Source organism: Peromyscus maniculatus, chromosome 10, assembly GCF_049852395.1.
Source record: "Peromyscus maniculatus bairdii isolate BWxNUB_F1_BW_parent chromosome 10, HU_Pman_BW_mat_3.1, whole genome shotgun sequence".
Taxonomy (NCBI): Eukaryota; Metazoa; Chordata; class Mammalia; order Rodentia; family Cricetidae; genus Peromyscus; species Peromyscus maniculatus.
The window spans coordinates 50,146,351-50,171,160 of NC_134861.1; the positions used below are offsets into that span (position 1 = coordinate 50,146,351).

The window sequence follows — 24,810 nt, forward strand, 5'->3', positions numbered from 1 at the left end:
CCTCAGGGAAATTTTTACAGATTTTTGTTAATATATATTTGTAGTGAGTTTTTCTCTGTCCTGAAAGCTAGTTCCCAAATCACAACACGGAGACTTACTAGTTATGAAACTTTGGCCAATAGCTTAGGCTGGTTTCTAACTAGCTCTTATAACTTAAATTAACCCATATTTTTTAATCTATGTTCTTTTATGTGGCTCGGTTACCTTTACTTGGTAATGCCCATACAGCTTGCTCTGCATCCCTGGCATCTCCTCCAGTCTCCACCTTTCTTTTTCCCAGAGTCCTCTGTGCCTGGAAATCCTGCCTAGCTATTGGCCATTCAGCTTTTCATTAAACCAATCAGAGTGACATAAGTTTACACAGTGTAATCAAATATCTCGCAACATATATGTGTGTGTCATTAAAAACAGTAAGACAGAGGCCGGGCGGTGGTGGCGCACGCCTTTAATCCCAGCACTTGGGAGGCAGAGGCAGGTGGATCTCTGTGAGTTCGAGGCCAGCCTGGGCTACCAAGTGAGTTCCAAGAAAGGTGCAAAGCTACATAGAGAAACCCTGTCTCGAAAAACCAAAAAAAAAAAAAAAACAGTAAGACAGGAGAAACTTTGCTCATCTTTAATTACACTTCCATTGGCCATTTTCTAGCAACACAGCTGCTCTAAGGAAAATTATTAATGGTAATAGAGTAAATTTGGCTTTTCTGGCATAAGGGCTTATATCCCTTCCAGCTAATGTGAGTCTATTGGATTTTGTGACTAGACTACAGAGTTAGATGGCATGTGGCATGGTGGTATCCGTGTACAGAAGGGGGAGTCTCCAGTGATCCTTTTTAAAAGCATCCTGGCCATGCTGCACCTGCAGCAGGCTGCCCCTGAGCATGTCACTGCTGCTTCTGTGTCTCAGGGTGCAGCACTAATGCTGCAGAGATAATGCTTTCAGTAAGAAAGAACTTCTTTTATTCATGTGTCCACTTAAGTACATTTTTGAATGTTCTGATATAGACACTGTTGGGTGCTAGCAAAAGATGATATTTATTAAAGCTTATGTTTTTGGGGAAATTGGGAGAATTGTAAATATATAGATATTATTTGACAAGTATACTAGAGGTTTGTGTTCAGTTCTGTGCAAAATCAGTTAAAATTCTAGGAATGCACAGAGTTCAGTAGTAACTACAGAATGAAACATTTTAAGCAATGTCTACTTTTTTATTGTTTGGGGATTTCATACATACATATAAATATGCATTCCCATTCCTTCCCCTTCAAGCTTTCCCTAATCCCCATCACTTTTCCCTCTCAACTTCATATGCTCTTTTTTAGAAAAACAAAGACAAAACCATCACCAACAAAACACTGAGTCCAGTTAAGGCTGCCTATGTGTGCATTGGTGGGGGAACATCTCCTGTAGAATGGATAGCCTGTCAGGGGTTGCATTCCTGAAGAAAACTGACTTTCCTTCTCCATCAGTCATCAGTTGCCAATAGTTCCTCAGCTGCGGGTGGGACTTCATGAGCCTCTCCCCTGTCCATAGGGATTTTGTCTTGCTTGGTCCTTACCCAGGTTTTGAGCATGCAGTCAGAGCCCCTGTGAGATTATGTGCACAATTGGTCATGCCCTCTTCAAGTTTCTTTCTTTTCCTGACCTTTAGGATATGAGGCGCATGAGTTTCCTGTGTCCTACCTGCTGGCATTCTCATTCATTGGCTGATTTCTCTGTGTTTCCTCCTCTCTGATGTCTTTTTCTGGAATCCCTACACCATACTTCCCAAGCGTTTTCTTCCCTTCTTTTTTCTTTCTTTCCTTCTTTTGGACTCTCCACAGCGCATACAGTGGTCAGTGTCATGGCATAGGTTCCAATGTCTGTTCACTTTACTATTTTGTTTCTGTTGCACAAACCTGTTTATTTCCATTGCTTTATCTTCAGCTGTCTTGAATAGATTCTGCCTGTTCAAATCTGCCTTTCATCTTCCAGTGAATTTTCACTTCAGTTATTGTCTTTCCTGTCTGGCGCAGGGTTACTGTTTTGTTCTGTTGTTGTTTTTCTGAGTTGGTTGTCTCTAGGTTGGATTTCCATTTTGTTCAAATGTCATTGTTTATGTGAACATCTTTGATAGCATTGTCTTAACACCTGAACCTATTCAGTTTGCCATCGAATCTTTTCAGGAACAATGTTATTTGACTTTTTCCTTTGAATGGCCCATAGTTTCCCACATTTTTGTATTTATTCTTTATGATTTTTGTTGAAAACTGGATATTGGAGTATAATAATGTATCTCTGAAAATTATACTCTGTTCATCTTTCAGCTCATGGTTTTTGGTTACTGTTTGGAATTTTTGTTTTTGTTGCTTTAGTTTTTGTAAGTTCTTTCTGAAACCGCACGAGACATACCATTAAGGTCCATACAGGGCTTTCCTGAGCCTACATTTTTACCTGGGCATGTAAGATCACCTCCTCATTCTCTCCGTAGCGAGGGGCATTTGCTGTAATGTCCTGTCTCCAAACAGGAGGAAGGGAGAAAGGAGCAGGGTGGGGTCGGGATGATTCTCTCTTTAAATCCCAGGCCCTCACTTCAGCTCAGAAGCAGTAGAGGTGTGCATAACACAGACCCTCCTCCAGCTCCACCCTCTGCCTCTGCACCACTCCGGGCAGACATCGTCGTAACCAGCAGTCGGGGTGCAGGTGTCCTGTGTGGTGTGCAGCTCGGCAGTGCAGCAAGAAAGGGGCTGTCAGCTCCCACTCTGATGTGACATTCTGTAAGGAAATGGCAGGCATGCTGGAATTTTCTAGGATGTACACTTTAAGGAAGTAGCAGTTGTACCTAGAAAACTTAAATTTGGTTACTTACAAAGTAAGTAAAAATTGCATTTGTATTGGGTGGAGTTATGCATGGTAGTTATTTGCTTTATTTACAAGAGTCTTAAGAACATACACACAGCTGCTTGTCAAGACTAGGGAGTGGGGAGTGGGTAAATGCTGCTGTGTTACAAGCTGGCATTGAGCAGGTTAACCACAACTGAAGGTGCCCCTGAAAATTCCAGGATGTCAGCCGACTCCATGCTTCCCAATAGCTAGAGCAGACCTATCTGCCAGCACGGTGGTTTTCTGCATGGGACAATATGTGCTTCCTACTTCATCATCTTAGGAGAACTCTCTTGATAGCCAATTCGTACAACCTCATAAAATGGTCCATTGTTTGGCTTTGAGTTTGAAATAGGGTCTTGCTATATAGTCCATGCTGTCCTGAAACTAGTGATCCTCCTGCCTCAGGCTAATCTCAAGTGACACGACTGCAGGGATGACTAGCTCTACGGGGTAACTTTATTCACTTTCTGCAGATGAAATGCCGAAGATAAGATCCCAAGCTCCTACAACTACCAGAACCCCCAGCCAGTTCCGTCCATGTCCAAAACCCAGTGAGCCACACTGCCCTTGAAGTTATGAAAATTTACAGCAGGGAAGAGTACTTTTAAAACCGTTCTTGGAATTTGATCATTTCTTCATTAGCTTGGAGAAAATGCAGAAGTATACAAATGGGAAGATGTATAGCACTTATAGGTTAAAGATGTTGTCCAGTTGGTACCCATCATTTCTTTTGTGGTTTTCATGACACAAACGACTTCTTTCTTACAAACATTTAGAAGAAATATACTTTGACATATTAAGAAAGCTCTCAGACCAAGTAAACCCTTTGCAGACATTCTTGGTCTAACTCTGTGGTATCCGCCCACAGTTCATATTAATGCCTGGTTTCTTTATGGTTCTTTTAAATAATGGAGAGCCCTGCTGTGAGTCATCTCGCCTAGTACATTTATGTTTTTCTTAATTTTTAAGTAGCCACCATCTTCTGAGCATATATCCTAGCAGATTTACAGTGAGCCTGCCATCTCCTTCCAGATAAGGAAATCAGCATTAAACCAGCTCAGACTGGAGTAGGAGCTGGCAGCTCTCTGCTTGTAGGCCAGGCTTGCACCCAGTACACACTGTCTAACCACCGCCTCTGGCATTCTCACTTTACAGCCTTAGGGTTCTCCTGGAGCAGTCTCAGATGTCGTGCCTTCCCCCAGGCCACAGGCAGCGGGGCCTCCACGGGGATATATTTAAGCACAGCGCTTCTTCTAAAGTTACTGTACTACCCCAGCCTGCTAAACCAAGGGGATGTTCATATAGACATTTTCCTGGGATTTTCCTCTCTGAAGCAACGATAAATTATTAAAGATTTACATTTGGGTATTTTGCCTTTATTTGGATGTATCTATTATATTAGTTTATTGTTTGTATTAGCTTACTGCTGGGACTGTAATGAATTATTACAGTTCAGTGATTTAAAGTGTATAAATCCTCTCAAGGTTCTGAAACACAGAAATCTGAGTGGTTTGACTTGGTCACACTCATGGTATCCACAGGGTTGTGTTATTTCTGGGCTCTGAAGAAGAACCCATTGCTTTGTCTTCCCAGCTTCTAGAAGGCTCTTTCATTCTTGCTGAGGCCTCATGAGTTCCCCCCTCCCATATTTGCATATCTCCTGGTCTCTTCCTTGTTCCATTCATGTTTAGGCAGCTGTGTTGCTAAGATTTCATGGGGGTAGCGTTGGATGTTTCTAGGAGACGCAGACTCACAGCAAACGTTCAGCTCTTCTGTGTTAATCTTTCCACTCTCTTTCCAAAATGTCCCCTGAGCCTCAGGTATAGGAGTTGTTCAGGAGATCCCCAAAGTCTTATAGGCTATTGATATTGCCCTTGGTTGCCCCCCAGAAGTGGAAGGTAAGTCCCTATTGCTGAAGACACCGTGCACTTCAGATATAGAGCACAGAGAGAGGCCCCTGAGCTGAAACTGATCTGAATGCCCCTCCCTGAGGACTATCCCCGGGTTGCCAATACCCAATACCAGGCTTGATTTCCCTCTCAGTGAGCCAGCCTCAAGTCCAGTTAGACTTACTAGGATATGCAGGCAAGTATTGCACCCTTAGGGTTATTGTGAAACAGGCAGAGACCATTGCAGCTGATCACTTATGGACCCCAGTGCCAACCCACACATCTTGAACGTAATTCCTGTAAGTAAGGTTTGGGGATCATTGGGAAGAGGGGACAGAAAGATTGTAAAAGACAGAGGACCAAGAAGTTTGCTGAGATTGTGTCTCCTAGAAATCTGTCAGAGAGGCTTCGTCCATGAAGTCTCACCAATATGACTGACTAACCATGACCTGAACAAGGACGTCATCAAGTGACATACTAACATGAAAGGAGATAGCTCACAAGGCCTCAACCCTAGACAGCCTTAGAAGTACAGGCACCTGAGCGATGCCGACATCAGAGATCTGCTCTCGGGAAAAGCACACCAATTGGTTATCCAGTATCGAATGCTCAGCCCGGGAAACGTATACACACAAGGAGCATTATATGGACTGAGCAGGTTGTATTTATATGTTTAGGAACATACATTCGTGTGCACGCGCACACACACAAATGTGCACACACACTTGCACACATAACAGTTAAATAGAAAGAGGCCATGAATTTGAATGAAATAAGATGGGAGTTACATGGGAATGGTAGGAGAGAGGAAAGGAGAATGTTGTAATGATATGATAATCTAAACAAATTAAAATTAAAAATAAAATCAGAGTACACAAAATGAGAAGAGATCAATATTATATACCAGTTCAATAACATTTTATAACTTTATAATTGTTGAGACCAATGGTTTTGCCTAATTATTGGAAAATATACATTATATTAATAGGTCAAAATTAAAAATTTACTCAGTAGATGCCAATAATTTTCTGAGCTGGTTTTAATAATATTTTTAAATTGTGGTTTAAAAAAACATGAAATTTGCCACCTTAACCATTCCTTAGTGTGCAGTTGGTGATGTTCAGTGTTTACATTGTTAATATTTACAACCTAATATCCATTTTATACCACTTATATCCTAGAAAGGAAATGCATTTCTCAGCATAACTGTGTCTGTATAATAGCAGCATTCCTGTCCTAATGTAATTTAGCATTCCTTACTGTTAAGTGCTGGGCATATTCCCATTGACGCAAAGGCACCTGCGCCTACCACTGGGCGTCACGGTCCATCTCCACTGCCCCAGAGCCTCCTCTCTTAGCCGCTGCCTCTCCCTCCCAGGGTACTCTTCCCCGGTTAGCCACACACTTAAGTTTCCCAACCCTTTTCAAGTGTTTGACTAAAGGGCAGCTTCTCAAAAACCACTTTCTATGGGATGGCAAGCCCTTCCCTGGGTCTCCTTCATCCTGTTCCTGCAGCACTTGCTCCCTAATGTGCTGCTTAATTCACTCACCACGCTTGTGGCTCTCTATTACCTCCTCCACTGGAACTGTGCGCAGTGCTTTGTTTGCATGTCTGTTTTGTACGTTTGTTTGTTTGTTTGTTTGTTTTCCGAGACAGGGTTTCTCTGTGTAGCTTAGCACCTTTCCTGGATCTCGCTCTGTAGCCCAGGCTGGCCTCGAACTCACAGAGATCCACCTGGCTCTGCCTCCCGAATGCTGGGATTAAAGGTGTGCGCCCACCACCGCCCAGCGCGTGTCTTCCTTTGATGTACCCCTGCTTCACCCTGACATTGTGCTTGGTGTACAGTAAGACTGAATTTTTAGAAATCTGTGGAGGTTCTCCAAAGTGGAGTTCGAAGTGATAAAAATAATTGAAAAGGACAGAAGGTTGAATAAGTGTAGGTCAGAATTATAGAAGTCCTGTAAAAGTAAACAGAGAAAAGTGGGGATCATTAAAAAAATGTAATACTTGCCCTTGTCATCCAGTTAATGAACTGTGTAGCTACAGTTTAAAGTCCAGCAAAATTAAGTCTAGATGGGTAACTGCCCTGGCACAAAAGGTCCCAAATCATTCTATGCCCATTTTTCTTTATGCAGTTGTCTTTGTGATATCCTTAGAATCCCGGGTCTTCTAAATGTCCTTTCACCTTCCTGAGGACTGGACTCCTGCCCCCAATTCCAGACCAGTGTCAACAATCCAGTTGCTTCTACTGGGAAGCCTGGGTCCTGATTGCACCCTCTCCATTTTATTTCTTGATAGAGTTGCCGTGTGCCCCTGCTGGCCAGGACAGCCAGCTTCTACCTGTACTGGGAAAACTCCTGCTTTGCTGCCGCCATCCTGTCTGGGGATGGATGCCCTCCCCTCGTTCTTGACATGCCCACCTGTCTGGTTCAGTTTCCTATACCCTCAGTGCTTGTGTGTGATCGCCCACAGGTGCCCCTATGTAGTTCTGATCTGTTAAGTTTCTCAAGGTTATTTTGTTTTCCAGATAAAACACAGGAAAATCAGCTTATAGTTAGCAACGTGCATTTTCTGGTGTTCAAAGTCTGGGAAGCAAATAAGGAAAAATCTTTATGAGACTTGCCTGCCTTCGTGAGGAGTAATGTAGGTGTACCGATAGAGGGCGCTCTTCCCATTGCGAAGCCCAGTGCCGAACTTGAGCGGTCTCACTCCAGTGCCTCTTCCCCATGAAGTTATAATTAATTTAATTGCTATCAGTTGTTCTATAGCAGTGCTCATTGTTTATTTTTCCAATGTTATATGCAGGTATTACTTTGTTTTTCACGGGATACGTCTGTACTGGGTCACTTTGCATACAACAGTGCTTCACCGCCGAAATCGTACATCAGAGGTAATATTTTCATAATACTAAAGATAAATTACTAAACACTTACATAATCATTCCAAGGATGTTTGAATGTTTTATATCTTACATTGGTATCTCCAGGGTTTTTTTTTTTTTTGTTGTTGTTGTTTGTTTTGTTTTGTTTTGTTTTGTTTTCGAGACAGGGTTTCCCAGTGTAGCTTTGCGCCTTTCCTGGAACTTGCTTTGGAGACCAGGCTGGCCTCGAACTCACAAAGATCCACCTGCCTCTGCCTCCTGAGTGCTGGGATTAAAGGTGTGTGCCACCACCGCCCAGCTGTATTTCCAGTTTTTAAAGTGAAAATCATTTCCGATTTCTCTGCAGCACTGACTATTGTCTTTTCCTTTCAATGTGAGCACCCAAGCAACAGATCACAGATCCTCCTCCAGTGACAGAGATACGTTGCGGTTGTCCTCGTCATCTCCTGCTTCCCTGTCCCATGTGTGCCAAACCTGCCGGTTTTTCTTCTCTCCTCTACCCATACACTCATCACAGTTGTTTTTTGTGTTTGTTTGTTTTTGTTTTTGTTTTGTCTTTTAACTTTCTTTTTGTAAATTAATCTTTGAATTTGTCTATTCTTTATACCACCTACACTTAAAATTGTGGTATAAAGCACGTGCTATTACCCCTCTAATTTCTATTCTCGTGTTCTCTCTAACGCTGGCTGCCTCACCGTATCCATGTCAGTGTCTGTCATCACCTAAGACTGAACTAACCTGAGCCCTTCTCCCCTTTGCACGGAGGGGTAAACACCGAGCTCTAAAGTCTCACTGCCCTGTTGTGTTTGTGTGTGGCCCTTCGGCCACTTCCATGAAGAATGAAACCACTTCTGCAGGATTTTACCGCTGCCTGGTTGTTGCAACTCTTGCCCTGGGACAGACCCCACCATCGTGTGTTGGAGTCAGGCTCCCGCAGCTTGGGGCTGACATGAATACAGAAAAGCTTCCTTTTCTTTTAATCTGAAGCGATTGTTGGGGTGGGGAAATGGCTCAGTGGATAAATTGCCTGTGGTGCAAACCTGAGGCTCTGACTTTGGTTCCCCAGTAAAGCCAGGCAGAGCAGCATGCCTATAAATAACCCTAGTACTGGGGTACAGAGACAAGCGGGTCCCGGACACTCGTTGGCCATCCGTTCTAGCTGAATCATCAGAACATAAGGTGGAGGGTGATCAGAAGACAGATGATTTTGATCTCTGATCTCTACATATATACATACATACATACATACATACACACACACACACACACACACACACACACACACACCCCTACACGTGGTGCACAACACACCCCTACATCCCGACCTGCACATAGAGTGGTAATAAAATTTAATTTCCTAGCGGGTTGAAATGAGCTATAATTTTAAGACACTCCACCTGTGCACACTATCTTACCCTCCTTTCCTTCCCCGATTATCTCACAATGTGCTACATTCATTCTAGCCCCCCTCCAGAGCCCTGGTGCATGAAAAGCTTCACACTCCTTCCCCACAAATTACAGGTCCTCGATGAACTAGCCTCTATCTCATGTCTACCAACCTATCATCAATCCCCCCCTCCCAGGCATTGAAACCCTTAAAGCCCATTTACAAGAAGTCAGCAAACGTAGTCTATTATTTGTGGCTTGCCCTGGATTATAAGGTGGGTGGGAACTGTGCCCTCTGTTTGCTGTGTTTGTCTTGATATCTACTACTTAGTCAACTGTGTGTCTGTATTCAGTATTCCATTTGTTCCTCTCACGAAGATCAGTTCTGTGTGTCTTCACCTTCACCTAAGGCCACACTTTTTACTCTCTCTTCTTCCTGCCGTATACCCCCCCAAAAACTTAATAATTAATTTTAATTCAAATCCCAGTACAAAAATGAATGTCTTTTTAATAAGTCCAGAGTTGTTAAGAAAACTATTGCTGTGAGGAGATACCAGAACCAAAGCCACCGGTCTTATTTAGAGGTACTATGGCTGAGAGGAAACACCAGGACCAAAGCAACTTGGGGAGGAAAGGGTTATTTGTCTAATACTTCCATATCACAGTTCATCATCTAAGGCAGTCAGGACAGGAACTCAAACAGGACAGGAACCTGAAGGCAGGAGCTGAAGTAGAGGCCATGGAGGGGTGCTGCTTACTGGCTTGCTCCTCATGGCTTGCTCAGTCTGCTTTTGTATAGAACCCAGGATCACCAGCCCCATGGATGGCCCCACCCACAATGGGCTGGGCCCTTCTCCATCAGTCATTAATTAAAAAGAAATGTCCTACAGGCTTGTCTGCTTACAGACTGGTCTTATGGAGGCATTTTCTCAATTGAGGTTTGATCCTTTCAGATAACCTTAGCTTGTGTCAAGCTGACATAAAACTAGCCAGCACAGTACCTCAAGTTATTCAGTGGAAGATGGGGAAAGTGAGCAGCTGTTGAACATTATAGAGAATGTACTTGCGTAGAAGAATTCTGTTTTCAAATGTTTATTCTTTTTCTCTGATCATACAAACTATGTTGGGAGTCAGGATAGATGACTGTTGTAGTTGAAGATGCTTAATTTTTAACTCTTCAGTACATTTTCTAAAAATGTAAGCTAATGGGATATGGCAAGACTTCAGACTTGCTTTAAGGGACAGGGTTTTTAAGTTTAGAAAAAATAATTTTATGCTTTCAAATTATTCTCAAGTGCCTAAGGAAATTTGGAAACATTGTTTAAACAGTATTATTGACTTTAATTCCTAAAAGACTTTGCTGATATCAGATAATTGGCTGACAGATTTTTCAACTAATTCCATATAAGGAAATGAAATAAAGTTAAACTGTGGTTAGTTTTAAAATTCCATTCGTTATCCATTCGTTATTGGGACATTCACAGAATGTTGGTTTTTAAAACTTTAGCTGAGCGTGGTAGCACATGCTCTTAACTCCAGCACTCAGGAGGCAGAGGCAGGGGGATCTCTGTGAATTCAAGACCAGCCTGGTCTACACAATGAATTCGAGAAGAGCCAGGGCTACACAGAGAAACCCTGTCTCAAAACATCAAAACGAAACCAGCAAACTTTATTTTACCGTGTGTATGACTTTCTCTTACAGGAAAGCTAGGATTAGAAGAATACGCTGTCTTTTATCCACCAAACGGTAAGTGATAAGTGATGCTTCGGCTTCCTCTAGAGGGAGATGGGGAAATGACAGCTCTTGTCCCGGGCATGTAACTTCCTCATTCTGTCCTTAAAATGGAGCACAAATTATCATCTGGAATATTCCTTCCTTCTCTAAAAGCTATATTTTAGTGACTTCCTCCATGTTTGTGTAGTTCAATGCCAAACTGCACACAGCCTTTCCAGCTCTGCTTGGGACCAATAGATTTGTGAGAAGCTGAGTCAATGCAAGCACCCAGGTATAAGGCACGTAGTTCTCCTTGAGGAACACTAACTAGCTCAACTAGGACTTTTTTCACTCTATGTTATCATCACAGTGCTGGAGTTAGGGGAGCAGACTGCCCTGTGCTATATTTCATTGTCTTCATAAGCAGTCAGTGTGTATTTATGAAATATAAAGATTGTGAAGAAAATCATTGAACTTGCTGAGACGTGATTGCACATGACCTATATTTACCATTTAGACATTCAGTATCCATGTCTTTTAGTATGTAGAGAAACACAGCTTGTAACTGTCCTCCTCCTGCCAGGGTTAAGCTACACCCTGAAGAACATTTGCTTTAGAGGAATTAAGAGCTTGGGCGTTGTAACTCAGGGTTCAGATCTGAGCTCTGCCATCTCATCCTCTGCCCTTGGTTAAATTACTTGACCTCCCTGACCTCAAGTCTCATCAGCTTAGCATGTGGATAATGGTCACATGAGGTCTGTTATGAAAACAGGAGCACAGGGCCTACTTAGCGAGTGCGGACAGTGCAGCCAGGGTGGTTGTGTTTAGCAGGATCGAGCACTGTCTGAAATCAGACATGGCTTTCCTGCCTGTCCATCTTGTACCTTCCAGCTCTGTGACCTGGGTCCTGACATCCATGTCTTGGTGCTCTTCTCCTCTTTCTTTTCACACATTTCCCTAGCCCTCCACCTTTCATGGATCTATTTGTTAATTACTCACATTTCTCTCTCTAGTTCTAACCTCTTCTGTGATTACCCCAAACTTAATGTGACCCAACTTAGTGCCCCTCAAGACAAAAACAAATTAAAATAACAAGCAGCCAACCTATACCTGTCTCAGTTAACTGCCATTTTCCTCTACTCGGTTTCCCGAGGCCTGAGACCTGGAAGTCATCCTAGACGCCTCGGTCTCGCCCTGCCCCATCCATGTCTCCAGAGCCTTTCGCTCTCATCTGGGGTCGTCTCTTCTCACTCTCACGGCTGCCTTGCCCTCCGTCTGACCTGACTGTCTCCCGTGGAACTGTGATGACCATCTAAGCGGGTGCCTCTTCCTTACCTTTTCTAGTTCTCGGTTTTTGCCTCCGCCATCTCAGTTATACCTCCAAAATGAAAATCTGAAGATTGCCATTTTTCTTAAAGTTTCTTAATGTTGCTGAAAAGTTTAACACCCAGGCTTCTCAGTATGTTGCAAATTGTGGGACCCCTGGGGTCTGACTCCTGTACATTCGACTCCCTAGCTTCACATATTACCATTTCCCATCTCAGTGTTAAAAAATTAAAATCGATACCCAATTGCTTATTCTCACACACAGCCACACACTCTGACATAAGCACTGTGCTGTTTCCAACCTCATGCCCAGTATTGTTTCTAGCTTAGGACGGACCATTCAGCTTTTCTTCCCTTGGTCATCGTGGAGGCTCAGTTCAGACATGAACTGTTTGGGTGCATCATTGCATTCCTCTTAGGTTAAGGGCCTTTCTCTTGGCTCTCATGTGTCTGGACAGAGAACTTTGGTACCTCTCAACTTCATCTCCTTCTCAATGTTGCAGACTTCATAAAGTCCAGGGCCATATTCTTTTTTCATCATTGCGCTCCCAGTATCTAACATATAGTAATATTGCAGCAAGTTTACTTGAACTAAATTAGATATGTTTTAATTTTAATATCTATGTTGTAGACATAAATTTTTTATCCTTTATCCCAGGGACTTAATTTTCCAATAACTTTTTAATATTTAAGAAATAGAAAATCAGAAAAAAATGTCTCAGTAACTGGGAAAAAAAGTGTTCATAGACTTAAGGTAACAGGAGGCATGGTTTAGAAGATCTTAGCTTTTACTTAAACACATGCCCGACATGTGTCAGAACTGAAATGTAAAGACCTCACACTATAAAACATTATACAGGAGCACTCCAGCAAATCATCCTGGGACTGATTTATATAAAAGCCAGTAACTCTCTGATCTTTGCAATGATTATAGGTGTACACATTGTAATTTCAGCTCTTTTGTGTATGTGTGTGGTACTGGGTGTTAACCCTGTGTCTCAGGTATGCTAGGCACATGTTCTACTGCTGTGTTATATCTCTAGCCCTAAGATAAGATCTTTATAATCATTTCAAGAAGTATGTATATACAGTCACCATAACAATTTAGGAGAAGTTGAGCCACACTAAGCAGCCAGAATTGTGTTAAGTATATATTAACTCATGAAATCCTTATAATAACCCTATGATACAGATACTACTGTTATTCAGTTTACAGTTAAAGAAACTGAGGCACAAAGGATTAAGCTACCCAGCTAGTGAATGACAAAAACCAGGCTTTGAACCCAGGATATCTGGCTTTCAGAAACAGTATTTTTATGACTTGCCCCTAAGCCTCAGAACATGTAACTAAAGTTGTTATAGTATCTTTGGAGGAAAAGAAAGTGGCTACAGTATTGACAAAGAGTTGCATAGAGTAGTCCTCCAAAGAGTTCTGCACATACTAGAAAGAAATAGTTGAATACAAGGGATGTAAACTCATAGCTGCTCCTAAATTTAATTCTACAGAATCACTTCCTTTGGGTGGTTTTAGGACTCAGAGTCAAGCACACTTTTCTAGAAACAAAGTCCACTTCGTGTACGGACTCCTCTCTCTGAAGCTTAGGCAATACTACAGCATATTTCACAGTTTCCAACCTCTGCCAGAATAATAGTACTTTGAAAGCTGAGGGATATCTATAGCACTGTCCCAGTCAGGACTGGCCTGACTTTCCTGGGCAGAGACATTGCCCTGCAGCTCTCTAGAGTGCTCTGTCCCTGACCAGCAAGTGCTCCCGTGGACAGAAGTCTTCTCACCCCCACCCACATTTTCCCTCCACGCACCCACGACTACCTTTCCTAGGATGGAAATGAAAGCCATGGTGGCATGAGACATTACCTCACTGAAGAGTCATCAGTGGACAGATCTTCTCTGATAAATTAAATTCTTAAACAAGATGTCTGAGCTGAGGGAGACTTCTCACAGATGTCTTCAAAGTCTTTCATATTTATTGTTGTTATTCACCATCTATAGATTGCCTCTGCTCACTCTGGCTCAAAGCTGAGTGACCCAAGGCAGGAAAGTTAGAAATACAGGAGCTGCTGCCAAGGACCGTTCATGCTAGTGTAGTAGAGAGACAAGAGGGAAGAGAAAATCCTGGAGAGGGTGGTGAACTAAACAGAAAAGGTATCAGAAAGTGTGGGGAGTTGGGATAGGCCTGGCTGGTGTAGATAAGGCAGCTGAAAAGGCACCCCAGAGGAAGTAGAAAAGACTAGAATCTGAGTGAGCGGAGCGAGCTATGCCAAGCAGTGGGAAAAGAACATTCCAGAGGGAGGGCGTAGCATGTTTAAGGGCAAGAGCAGGACCAAGACTGATGGTCTGAAGAACATGACGATGGGTAGGGTGACATCTAATGAGCTGACACAGGGTAAGTGGGAGAGGCAAACACGGGCCACACCAGGGTGGGATATGATTGCTGTAAGTCCATCCAGGATCACTTAAGACAGTTTGTATTCATTTCTTTCTACTTTCCCCCCTCGTGGATAAGCTGTACTTCATTTCTTTGCATACCTAGTGGATTTTTTTTTCCATTGCTGAAAGTTGGCTGTCTCCCCAATTATGATGCAGTGATTTGGGGGACTTAGACTCCCCTCCGTCCCCCAGAATTCACGGTTGCTGCTTGTGCTTTGTATTCGTTTGTTTAGTATTTATGACAACTCTTCCTATAATTATTTTATTTATTGCTTTTGTGTGTACTGAAATCTCTATTCCTTTAGCTTAATAGTGAGCTAGTGATTTGATGAGAATTTCCCTAAATATTCAGAACTAATTTTTTTAATTAAAACATTACCTCGGTGTTTGCAAATTGCCTTGGAATGGGTCCCACAATGAAGGTTATCTAGGCAATTCACAACTCTGTTAGTGTGCACTTCTCTTACAGAGGCCTAAAGTCAGAAGTGAAAGCTGGGTTCTCAGGTCCTTGCTCGACCCTTTGTATTCTGTACGCAGGAGATCTCAAAGTCCGTATTTCCTCCAGTAGCTCCTTTCTGAGCCTGTTCCTTTCCATGCTTTTCAGTCTGTCTTTTATTGGCCCATCTGTTCTTCCTTCTTCCGTGGAGCCATAGTTATTGTATTTGCCTTTAAAGCTCATGACAAATGCTGCCTGGCAGGCCACTTTGGTCCTGAGAAATCACTGGGACTAGCAGGGGTAGCAAAGCATACCTGAACCTGTCCTTCAGGTAGCTGCTAGACAGCTCAGAACACAGAGGAACATTTTTTTCCCATAGAGATCTGTGTTGTTCCCTCTTTCACACAAGCAGGTTACACCAGGGATGTGGGCTGCTGTTTTCATGGCTGTTGCCAGGCTGGGGAGTCGGGGATGGCAGTGGGTGGCCAAATTAAAATGCCACAGTTATGTCTTACCAAAATTCTTGCTTCATTGAGCTTCCCCCTTGTTGTGAGGGTATTTTTTTTTTTATTAGATTCCAGAGTGTTTAAAAAAATTGATTCTAGCATTTTTTTCGGTTAAGCATTGCTTTAACTAAAGGGACAGTGTTTGAGAATTGCCTCCTCCGTTCTTCTTCATGATGGCTCTCTTCCACTTTCTGATTAATACTGTCAAAAAACATTCGACTACAATCATCCTGGCTTCTATGTACACTATGAGTGTCCTTACCATGTAAACTTGAAGAGAACACAGACTTGAACAGTTTTGATGATCAATATATCCAGCATTTGTAATCATATGTAGCATAAAGTCTGTAATCAGTAAACATTATGGGATGAATATGAGGGAACTAATGCAGAAGAATCCAGAGGACCAAGAAGAGAACTGAGGAGATCTTCCTATGATAGCAGGAAAAATACCCAGACATCTGCCTGAGACTTCACTGTGCGTGATTTGTAAGGCCATAATGTACTAAACATTAATCACTAAATGACACTGAGTAGGGAAGGTTGGGCTCTAGAACAGAGATTGTCAGCAGACACCTCATGTCTATTTAGAGCGTGAATTTAGATGTAAATTGAGAAACTCATTAAAATTTTATATTAAAGATGACCTTTGGATTCACATTTAGATGTTGTTATATTGTAATGCTTTGGAAAACTTTAATTACTTAAATAAAGCATCAAAGTCAAAGTTTAAAGTTTTAATTCAGAAAGATGATGAGAATAGCTTAAAAAGCCAGTTTGTCCATGTCTTAATCTCTATCCTTCCTGACATGTTGGCTATACGCAAGGTGAGAATAAACAGAGGAATTCATTAGTTCAACAAATGAATGTAATAAAATGTACTAAGCAATCCCAGATGAAGGGGTGTAACCCCTTCAAGTGGTGTGAGTTGAAGTGAATCAAATGTAAGTTATAAAGACAGTCAGGAAAGGGGGCAACAGATTTGTAAGTATGAAGCGTGCTGATATTTGTGGTGTTTGTGAGTCATATTTACTATCTATATCTTATCTAGTTCAAGATGTATTTTCGTTGACAGTGTTTTCTGAGATCTGACAAGGGTATGTTTGGACCATTAGTCATATTACTTGGGATGGGCAGCTAACATTTGAGAGCTTCTTCAGATGCATAAGGGAGGCATGGATCTGAAAACAGCCACTCATAGCACACTTGTGGAACTTGGAAGCCAGATGCAAAAAGTGTCCCCAGCTCTGATGTTTGCAGAAAACACATGCTTGGATAGGAGCCAGGTGAATGAAACTTGACTCTTGAAAGGCTGAAGTGTTGGGAGACAAAGGATGGGTCTGAAGAAACGACTAAGAAACAGCCCTGCAATCAAAGAAACCCCGTGGACATCCCAGAGTGCTCATGGGTACTTCACTGCTCCTCAGGCCCCTGCTTTTTTCCCCCATCATTTTACTGTGTCCCTCTTCAGACTATGGAGGCTTTTTGGAGCACTCTTTAGTGTTGGTCAGGCTTTTCTTGGGTTTATGCTCATCCTTTGTGGTTCTTTCTCCGTGAAGAGCATAAAATAGCTGTGGGTATTGAACATCAGTGTGTACTAGAGATTATACTGGGATATTTTAAATATAACAACTCACTTGTGTTTGAAGGGAACCCAGCAAAAGTCCATAAATTAAAACAAGGATTGAGAGAATGGTAGCTTGACTAAGGTCACAACAAATTCAAATCCATGTCTATATGACATCACTGAGTCTTTGTTCTTTACACTGTCATATAGAACATCCTGTGCTATATGGTAATCACACATTTATACATGAGTTTTTACTTGAATGTTTTATTTACAAGCCTTTATTGTATTTCTAAACTTTAACTGCACTAACTATCTGGCACCTCACAGAAGAGGCTGTGCTGGATTCTGAAGAAGATCCACAGTGTGAAACGTGGGCCTTGCTTTATGTGGAGCAGTTGCAGATGTCAGGTCTTGGGAGAATGTCGGGAAAGTTTAACTGGCCACAGTGATATCGATGTGCACGCCCCTTTGTGCATCTGTGCAGGTCACCAGCACCTCACCTTAATCGTCCTTGTTGAAAGTGCCTGTCCTGATGAAGCTATGACTCCCTTAGCACATCCTCAGGATTTGTTGTCGATAAAAATAACAATGGCTTCATTTCAACCCACTGATGAAATGTTTCGGTAGAGGCTTAACAGGGAAAGACAGTAGAGGTTTTAAAAAATGTATTTTATTTTTAAATGTAAATGTTGCGGGGGGTGGGGGGTTGGGGGAAGGGATGGAGTATGCATAAGAGTTCAGGTGCTCTGAGTGTTGAGATAAGGTTAAGAGGTTAGGGATTTTTTTTTTTCTTTTTAGGTTATAGCTCATTTTAATAGAGTTTTGATAGGATGTGTTGTATACAGAATCATTATTAAAAGCTACTGAAGTATGAAAGTACTTGATGAGACCTAAAGTACCCTGGATGGCGAATCTAGTTTGCTACACCTTAGAGGCTCTGGACTCAGGATCGTACAATAAAGAAGAAACAGATGTATCTCAGGTTGCGGGGCCAAGTCCCAGGTTTAAATTCCCCTCTGTAGACATTTAACCAAAGTAACAAAAGCAGAATTTGAATTTCAGTATTGAAGGGTCTGTATCTCACTTATTTTAACCTTTCTAGAGGCTACAGAGTAGGTATCTGAGTATCAGTTAATTCAACAATAGAAGTTCAGCTGACTCAGTGGATGATGAATGAACAACAGAAAGCTGTAGATGCAGAGGTCTTCCTTATAGTCTCAACTGACTCAGTGGAGGATGAATAGGCAGCAGGAAGCCCCGGATGTAGAGGCCTTCCTCATAGTTTGAGCAGTATTTCAGAAGATAACGAGCAATTTCAAAAGTTGGTAGTGACTCGAGCATTTGGAGGGAGGAGCAGAAATTGGGAGGCTTTGCAGAACCACAGGTAAGAGCTCATAGAGTTCAATTACAGGTCCCGGATGTAAGGTAACTAAATAAAAGGTTTAGAAATAGCAGAAGCAGGCTCTCTAGGCTCCCTACTCTTTCTGAAAGCGTGTAATGGGCACATTTATTTTCTTGGCACAGTGCTTATCTTGGTGGATAGATAAGTAATAAGTAGTTCCTATGCTCAAAGGATTTATATTCCTAAAAATGAATTATAGGACAGTGAGATAAGAGAAGGAAAATGGCTTGTGTTAATTACTGACTTCTGTCAAATACTGTGCTGCATTACATACATTATCTTATTTACCCAACCATCCCATGGGCAACACTTCCTATGAAAGCTGGTCTATCCATAACCCTCACAGGATCCATCTACCATAAATCTAAATATTATAAGTTGTAAATCAAAGCAGTAATCTGGTCACACTTTCTGTGTTTTCTTCCTGGACACAGACACCTTCATAACAACCCGGAAGGCCAGGTTTGGATTCTCTGACTCCTCGGCAGAGCACAATATACACACCCCTCTCATCCTGTTCTTGCTTCCACAGTGACCCACCCCTGGACCACTTCTCTGTCCTGCAGTATACATCCATCAGGACTGAAAAGAACGTGTAAGCCTTGTGAGCTGGCTTCAGGGAATTTGGCCTGGAAGTGTGGGATGGTTACTCAAAGGAGACGTGAACTTGGTGTAGGGAGTATTGTCAGAGCAGAGTCCTCTGCCCAGGGCCACTGTCCATAGCCTGAGAGAGTTCTGGAAGAACAAATAGGTTCAGTAACTTCCCTCCACGTCTGTAGACAGTGATAAAGCTAGATTTGCATAGTGTTGCCTGGGTACACAGAGAAAAAGTGGTGCCTCATTTGGTCAGGGCAGGTGAGCTGGGACAGGAGTGTTCTGTGATGAACTGTTGAAAGTCAAGAAATGTGGGGAGATGATTCTAGAGCGTTGCTAAATATGATCAAAATACATTGTATAAGTTCTTAAATAATGTGATATTTTTTAAAAAAAACCTTAAAGGGTAAGTCAGGGACAAGGCTGGAGGAGAATGCCATCGCCTGTAGCCCTGTCCACCCAAAGGCTAAAGGGGAGGCTGTCCACTGGGGAGGAAGAGTCATGTTTGTAGGGTAGGCAAAAAGAATGATGTTGCTGGTGTAGCCAAGCGCACAGCTGACCAGAAAGAGACATATACTACATCGGGTTCCAGATCCAAAAGAGAACTAGGAAGCAGTAGTAGCCGAAAGATCCCTTTCCTGCTTGTCAGGAGATGTGCTGTGCATTCATACAAACAGCATCCAGAAGGAGGCAAGATTCTGGTATTCACAGTTTCAATTAAAGAGTAAAAATGAGTATTCTGGGAGAGAATGGAAGTAAAGTCTTGGAAGGCAGCTGAGATTAGGAATGAGCAGAAGAACCACAGAAAACAAACCACGGAAACTCAAGTTTGGGGGGAACAGCCTGATCTGGCCAGGTCATCATTGCCATGTGAAGGACAAGGTTGAGAAGATGCTTCAGTTGTTGGAAGCTAACTTAGTCATGACAGGCAGAGAGCCCCGAGATTTGGTGATCAGAAGTTATCACCATATACGCAGAAAATAGACTTCCTCATAGAAGGGTGTCTGGGGAAGAAAGTGGACTTCTGATGATGTGTGAGGAGATGTATAGGTGTGTGTGTGTGTGTGTGTGTGTGTGTGTGTGTGTGTGTGTGTGTGTGTGTGTGTGTAAAATCTTTGAAAAGTTTCCATGGAAACGAAAGTTACAAAAACTTAGGAACCTCTGTGCCCCCATAGTAGAAGTAAAGAGCAGACCCACCGCCAGCCACCTTAGAACCACCTGTGAACAGTGAACTTCCTCCTCCTCACAGCCATCAGTTGACTCTCAGCGTTTCCGCTCCCTTCACCCAAAACTTAACCTGTACAGCCTCAGTGGCTTCCTCCCCCTGGCCTGGCTGTCAACCTCACCCCTCTTCAGTCTGCTCTTTTTCTTGATCGTACTTATCACTGTCAGAATGTAGGAACTTAGGATTTTTCTCTAACAAAGGTCAGTGCAGTCTTTAGACTATCATCCAGCACGTACTAGAAGTTCAGCAGATACTTGTTGAATAAGATGCATGGAAGGGAGAAGGGATAATTTGATGGACGGGATTCCAAAGCAAGGTTGGCAGACTTTTCCTCTAACCAGCTGGATGGTCAATATTTTCAGTTTTTCTGGCCAGCGTCTTTCTGCTCCATATTATTATTTGTTTTTATATATGTCCTCAAAAATACAAAAGCCATCCTCGGGCTCACGAGGCAAACATAAACAGGTTGTAGAGCAGAATTAGCTTGCTAACAGCTGCGGATGTTAAAGGACCAGGATTTAGGGATCCGAGAGAGGAAAGGGAAATGTCTTCCTGCTGAGAATGTGAGTGAGAAAAGTGAATATAAACCACAGCCAGGTCAGAGTCCACGCCAGTGACGTCAGCCTTCTCGTGCAGGGGAAGGAAGGTCTGCTGGGTGTTAAAAGTGAGAACGTTTTCAAAGCAGAGAGTGGCTAGACAAATAGAACCCCGAAAGCCCAGAAACAGCCAGGGTGGACAATGACTTAGAACCCTGCCGCGAGCTGTGGGGTGAGACACCTAAGAAAGGAATGAAACTTCAAGTGTGGGACATCTAAGAGCTATGCTGCCTGACTTCTGGGGGCTCTGGAGGACTAGCTCAAAAGAATAACTGCATTCCCATCGTAATGTTTTTATTAAATTGTTTTTAAAGAAATATAACATCGCTTTGTGACTGCTTATCCGTTTATTACAAGCCCAAGCATTTTAACTCTCTGTTGATGGCTGAACCACAGCCATTGTCTCATGTGATCATGTAAACTAGCTCTAGCATGTTCTCTGATTTGTGGATAAGGGAACTGAAGCCCACAGAAGTTAAGAACCTTACTGAAGGACATCAAAAGCTCCTAAATGACAAAACCAGGTTAGCCACCAACTCTGCTGTTCCCCCCGCACGCTCTTCCCCACCCACAAGGGCTCTGGGTAATGAGCTGGAGCCCACCGGAAGGTGGTCTAGTGACATTGCTGTCCTCACCCTTTCCTGTTCACCATTCTGTGTGGCCTTAGATGGGCACGTGGATAGTATGTGTCAGAGAGAATGGCAAACACGTTAGATAACCATGCAAACCCAGAGTTATCGCCAACTGGAGTGATTCCCCAAAGAAGAAATGTAGCAGATAAGAGGACAGCCGCTGCTCGGGTCCAAAATCAGCTGTCCAGATGCACTGACATAGTGGCTATGTGGGGATGAAAAAAAACACTTAGAGGTTTTGGTCATAAACTTTTAGATGAGAATAAATCAGGGAGCCAGATCATTCAAGAACCTCATAGAGCCTTTGTGGGTCCCCAATTTTAACAGGGCTAGGGTGAGAATAAATATTTCTGAACATTTTCCTGTACATTAGAAAGCAAATTAGACATGTTGCATATGACTTTCATGATCAGAATTAGGAATAAGAGGTAGACATTTGTTTTTCTGAGTCGGGGTTACCTCACTCAGGATGATATTTTCAAGTTCCATCCATTTGTCTGCAAATTTCATGATGTCATTGTTTTACATTGTAGTACTCCATTGTGTAAATGAACCACATTTTCTTTATCCATTCTTCAGTTGAGGGGCATCTAGGTTGTTTCCAGGTTCTGACTATTAGGGATAATGCTGCTATGAACATAGTTGAGCAAGTGTCCTTGTAGTATAATTGAGCATCCCTTGGGTATATGCCCAAGAGTGGTATCACCGGGTCTTGAGGTAGCTTGATTCCCAATTTTCTGAGAAGTCACCATACCGATTTCCAAAGTGGCTGTACAAGTTTGCACTCCCACCAGCAGTGGAGGAGTGTTGGAACGCCTTGCTCAGCCTTGATGCAGGGGGAGGGGTTTGGTCCTGCCTCAACTGAATGTACCAGGCTTTGTTGACTCCCCTTTTGGAGGATTGGATGGGGGCTAGAGGGTAGGAGGGTGGGAGGGAGCAGGAGGAGGGATGGGAGAGGTAACTGTGGTTGGTATGTAAATGAATAAAAAATTTAAAAGAAAAAGAAGTAATCATTAGAGGTAGTAGTAATCATTAGAGGTAGTTGGAGATCGAACCAGATGAGAAACTTGCCCACAAAGATGCCTTGGCAGTGGCCCATGTCCTCTATCGCTGGGCATGCTTTAGACTGAGAACCAGCTGGGGTTTCTTATAACCTAGTCTAGTTGGCCTTCCAGGACTGGTTAGAAGAACACAGCATTTCTATACTTCAAAATAAATAAATATAAACTTGAATTTTTTTCTAGAGTGCATTGTTAAACTGATTTAGTGCATGCAAGATTCTCAATGGTATATATTACAGATGCTCTCTTTAGAACCAAAGCTATGCAAATCCCAATTTTTCACAGAATATAGCAAAATGTTTAGTTAAGATTTGGGTCTTTCTTTGTAAACAATGTAGATTTTGTGTAATTTTTTTTTCCAAGTCAGTTTCTCTGTGTAGTTTTGGTGCCTGTCCTAGATCTCGCTCTGTAGACCAGGCTGGCCTCGAACTTACAGAAATCCACCTGGCTCTGCCTCCTTAGTGCTGGAATTAAAGGCATGTGCCACCACAGCCCGGCTTGTGTAAAATTTTTGGCAATGATTATACCATATGAATTTATAATATAGCCCTGTCAATATGTCTCCTAAGTCACTTCCAGGATGTAATTATTAGTAAAACTGATGAAATAATTGTAATTTCTATAGAGTGATGTTTACAAAAAGTGCCTTGAAAGTCTCACTGGTCCTTGGCAGACTGGATTCTAGTAAGCTGGATGTAGTTGTTAAGGAGGAACATTAACACCTGACTTTAAGATCATTGAGGTGGTTCTCAAATTTAGTCCCATGGCCAGCCTTTACAGCTTGATTCTGGTTTTTGTAATCATGTATATTCAGTTCTTCTTGCTCTACCATCTCAATAGAAAATTAATTGCATGTCTCATCAGGTGAAGATTTCCTTTCGATTCTGGTCTTTCCAAAGGAAAGAATCTAGCTAAGAGATACAGACAGTGGCAGAAGTTAATTTTCAAAGCAATGTAAAATGATAGAACAATCTGGAGAGATTGGAGCAGGCTGACCCAAATCTGTATATGTAGGGGTAGGGGTGGGGGTAAGGGTAGGGGTGAGGGCGGGTGTGGGGATAGACAGTTGGGTACTGCCTTGTCAATTTTTTTTTTACTGCTTTATAAATATTTATGAAGCTTGTGGTATGTTTATTCATGGACATAAGGTAACCTTTTTACCCCTTTGCAAATCATGGTGAACCCCATCTCCTTTATAGGGCATATCTTCCTATGAAAAGGCCACAAGGGAAAAGGTCCAAACTGTAATGCAAACGTGTTATGATTAAAGCTTAACCCTGGGCTTTTGAGGATGATAGTAACTTGACCCTTGCTAGTGCCCAAGTCATGGTTAGGAAAGGATAACGCCTTAATTCCCGACACAGTGGGAACAAGCATCTGCAGTAAAGGATGTTCATGCACAAAGCTGCATTCTAAACGTAACTGGACACACATGCCAAGACGTGGGCAGGTCGTTTCTCTAGCTTCCTGCCTAAGACAAAGGCTACTGTAGCTTTCCACAGTCACCTCGTGGCTAATTCCTTGCTTACTCAGTCTCAGATATATGCTTGAAAATGTCTAGTTTCCTTTTCTAAGCGTGTTAAAACAACTGTTATTGGTTACAATCACTGTCTTTCTGACATTTCAAACAAAGTAGAAGACAGCTAGAAACAACTCCACTGGAAGTTTTGATCCTGTAACTTCCGGCATGAAGCAGAGTGTGTGACCAATACTCTTTTTACTTTGCAGGTGTAATCCCTTTCCATGGATTTTCCATGTATGGTAAGTTGGGCTTGATATAGTCACCATTTTTGTTATGTTTTTGAAATTTAAACATAATGATAATGCTTTATATCTCACCATTCATACATGCTTAACGTACTATGTATATTTTAAACATTAAATTCAGTATTTTTATGTTTCTAATTAAGAAAATTAATCATAAAGATCAGAATTGTTCAGGTAATGATTTCTCATCAGATGAGAATTAAAACACACTGTGAAGGTTGCTGTGATCTTTGCCAACTAATCTAATGTAATAAGGACACACTAGTATTTAGCTCTATTATAGTAATAAAAACAGCGTTGGAACAAAACCAGACACACTGATTAATGGAATCAAACTGAAGACCCAGACTAGGTTCACATGCCGTGGATACAATGTGTATTTACAATGAAGTAAAAAATACATCCTGGAGAAAATACAGCATCTTCAACAAATGGTGCTCATCAGACTGGATGGCTACGTGTAGAAGAAAGAAATAGACCTATACTCATCATCCTGCACAAAATTCAACTCCAGAT

The 24,810-nt window shown here is 42.2% G+C and overlaps 1 protein-coding gene across 5 annotated transcripts in view; it reads left to right on the plus strand.

The window, feature by feature from the left end:
- Tbc1d19 (TBC1 domain family member 19) overlaps nt 1–24,810 on the plus strand; it is a 119,682-nt gene that overhangs the window by 59,693 nt on the left and 35,179 nt on the right. For all 5 annotated transcript variants that reach the window (XM_006994927.4, XM_076546304.1, XM_042286000.2 and 2 more), the window contains 3 exons: nt 7,555–7,639; nt 10,719–10,763; nt 24,256–24,288. In XM_006994927.4, the coding sequence (XP_006994989.1) occupies nt 7,555–7,639; nt 10,719–10,763; nt 24,256–24,288 (163 nt within the window). The remainder of the gene's footprint in view (nt 1–7,554; nt 7,640–10,718; nt 10,764–24,255; nt 24,289–24,810) is intronic.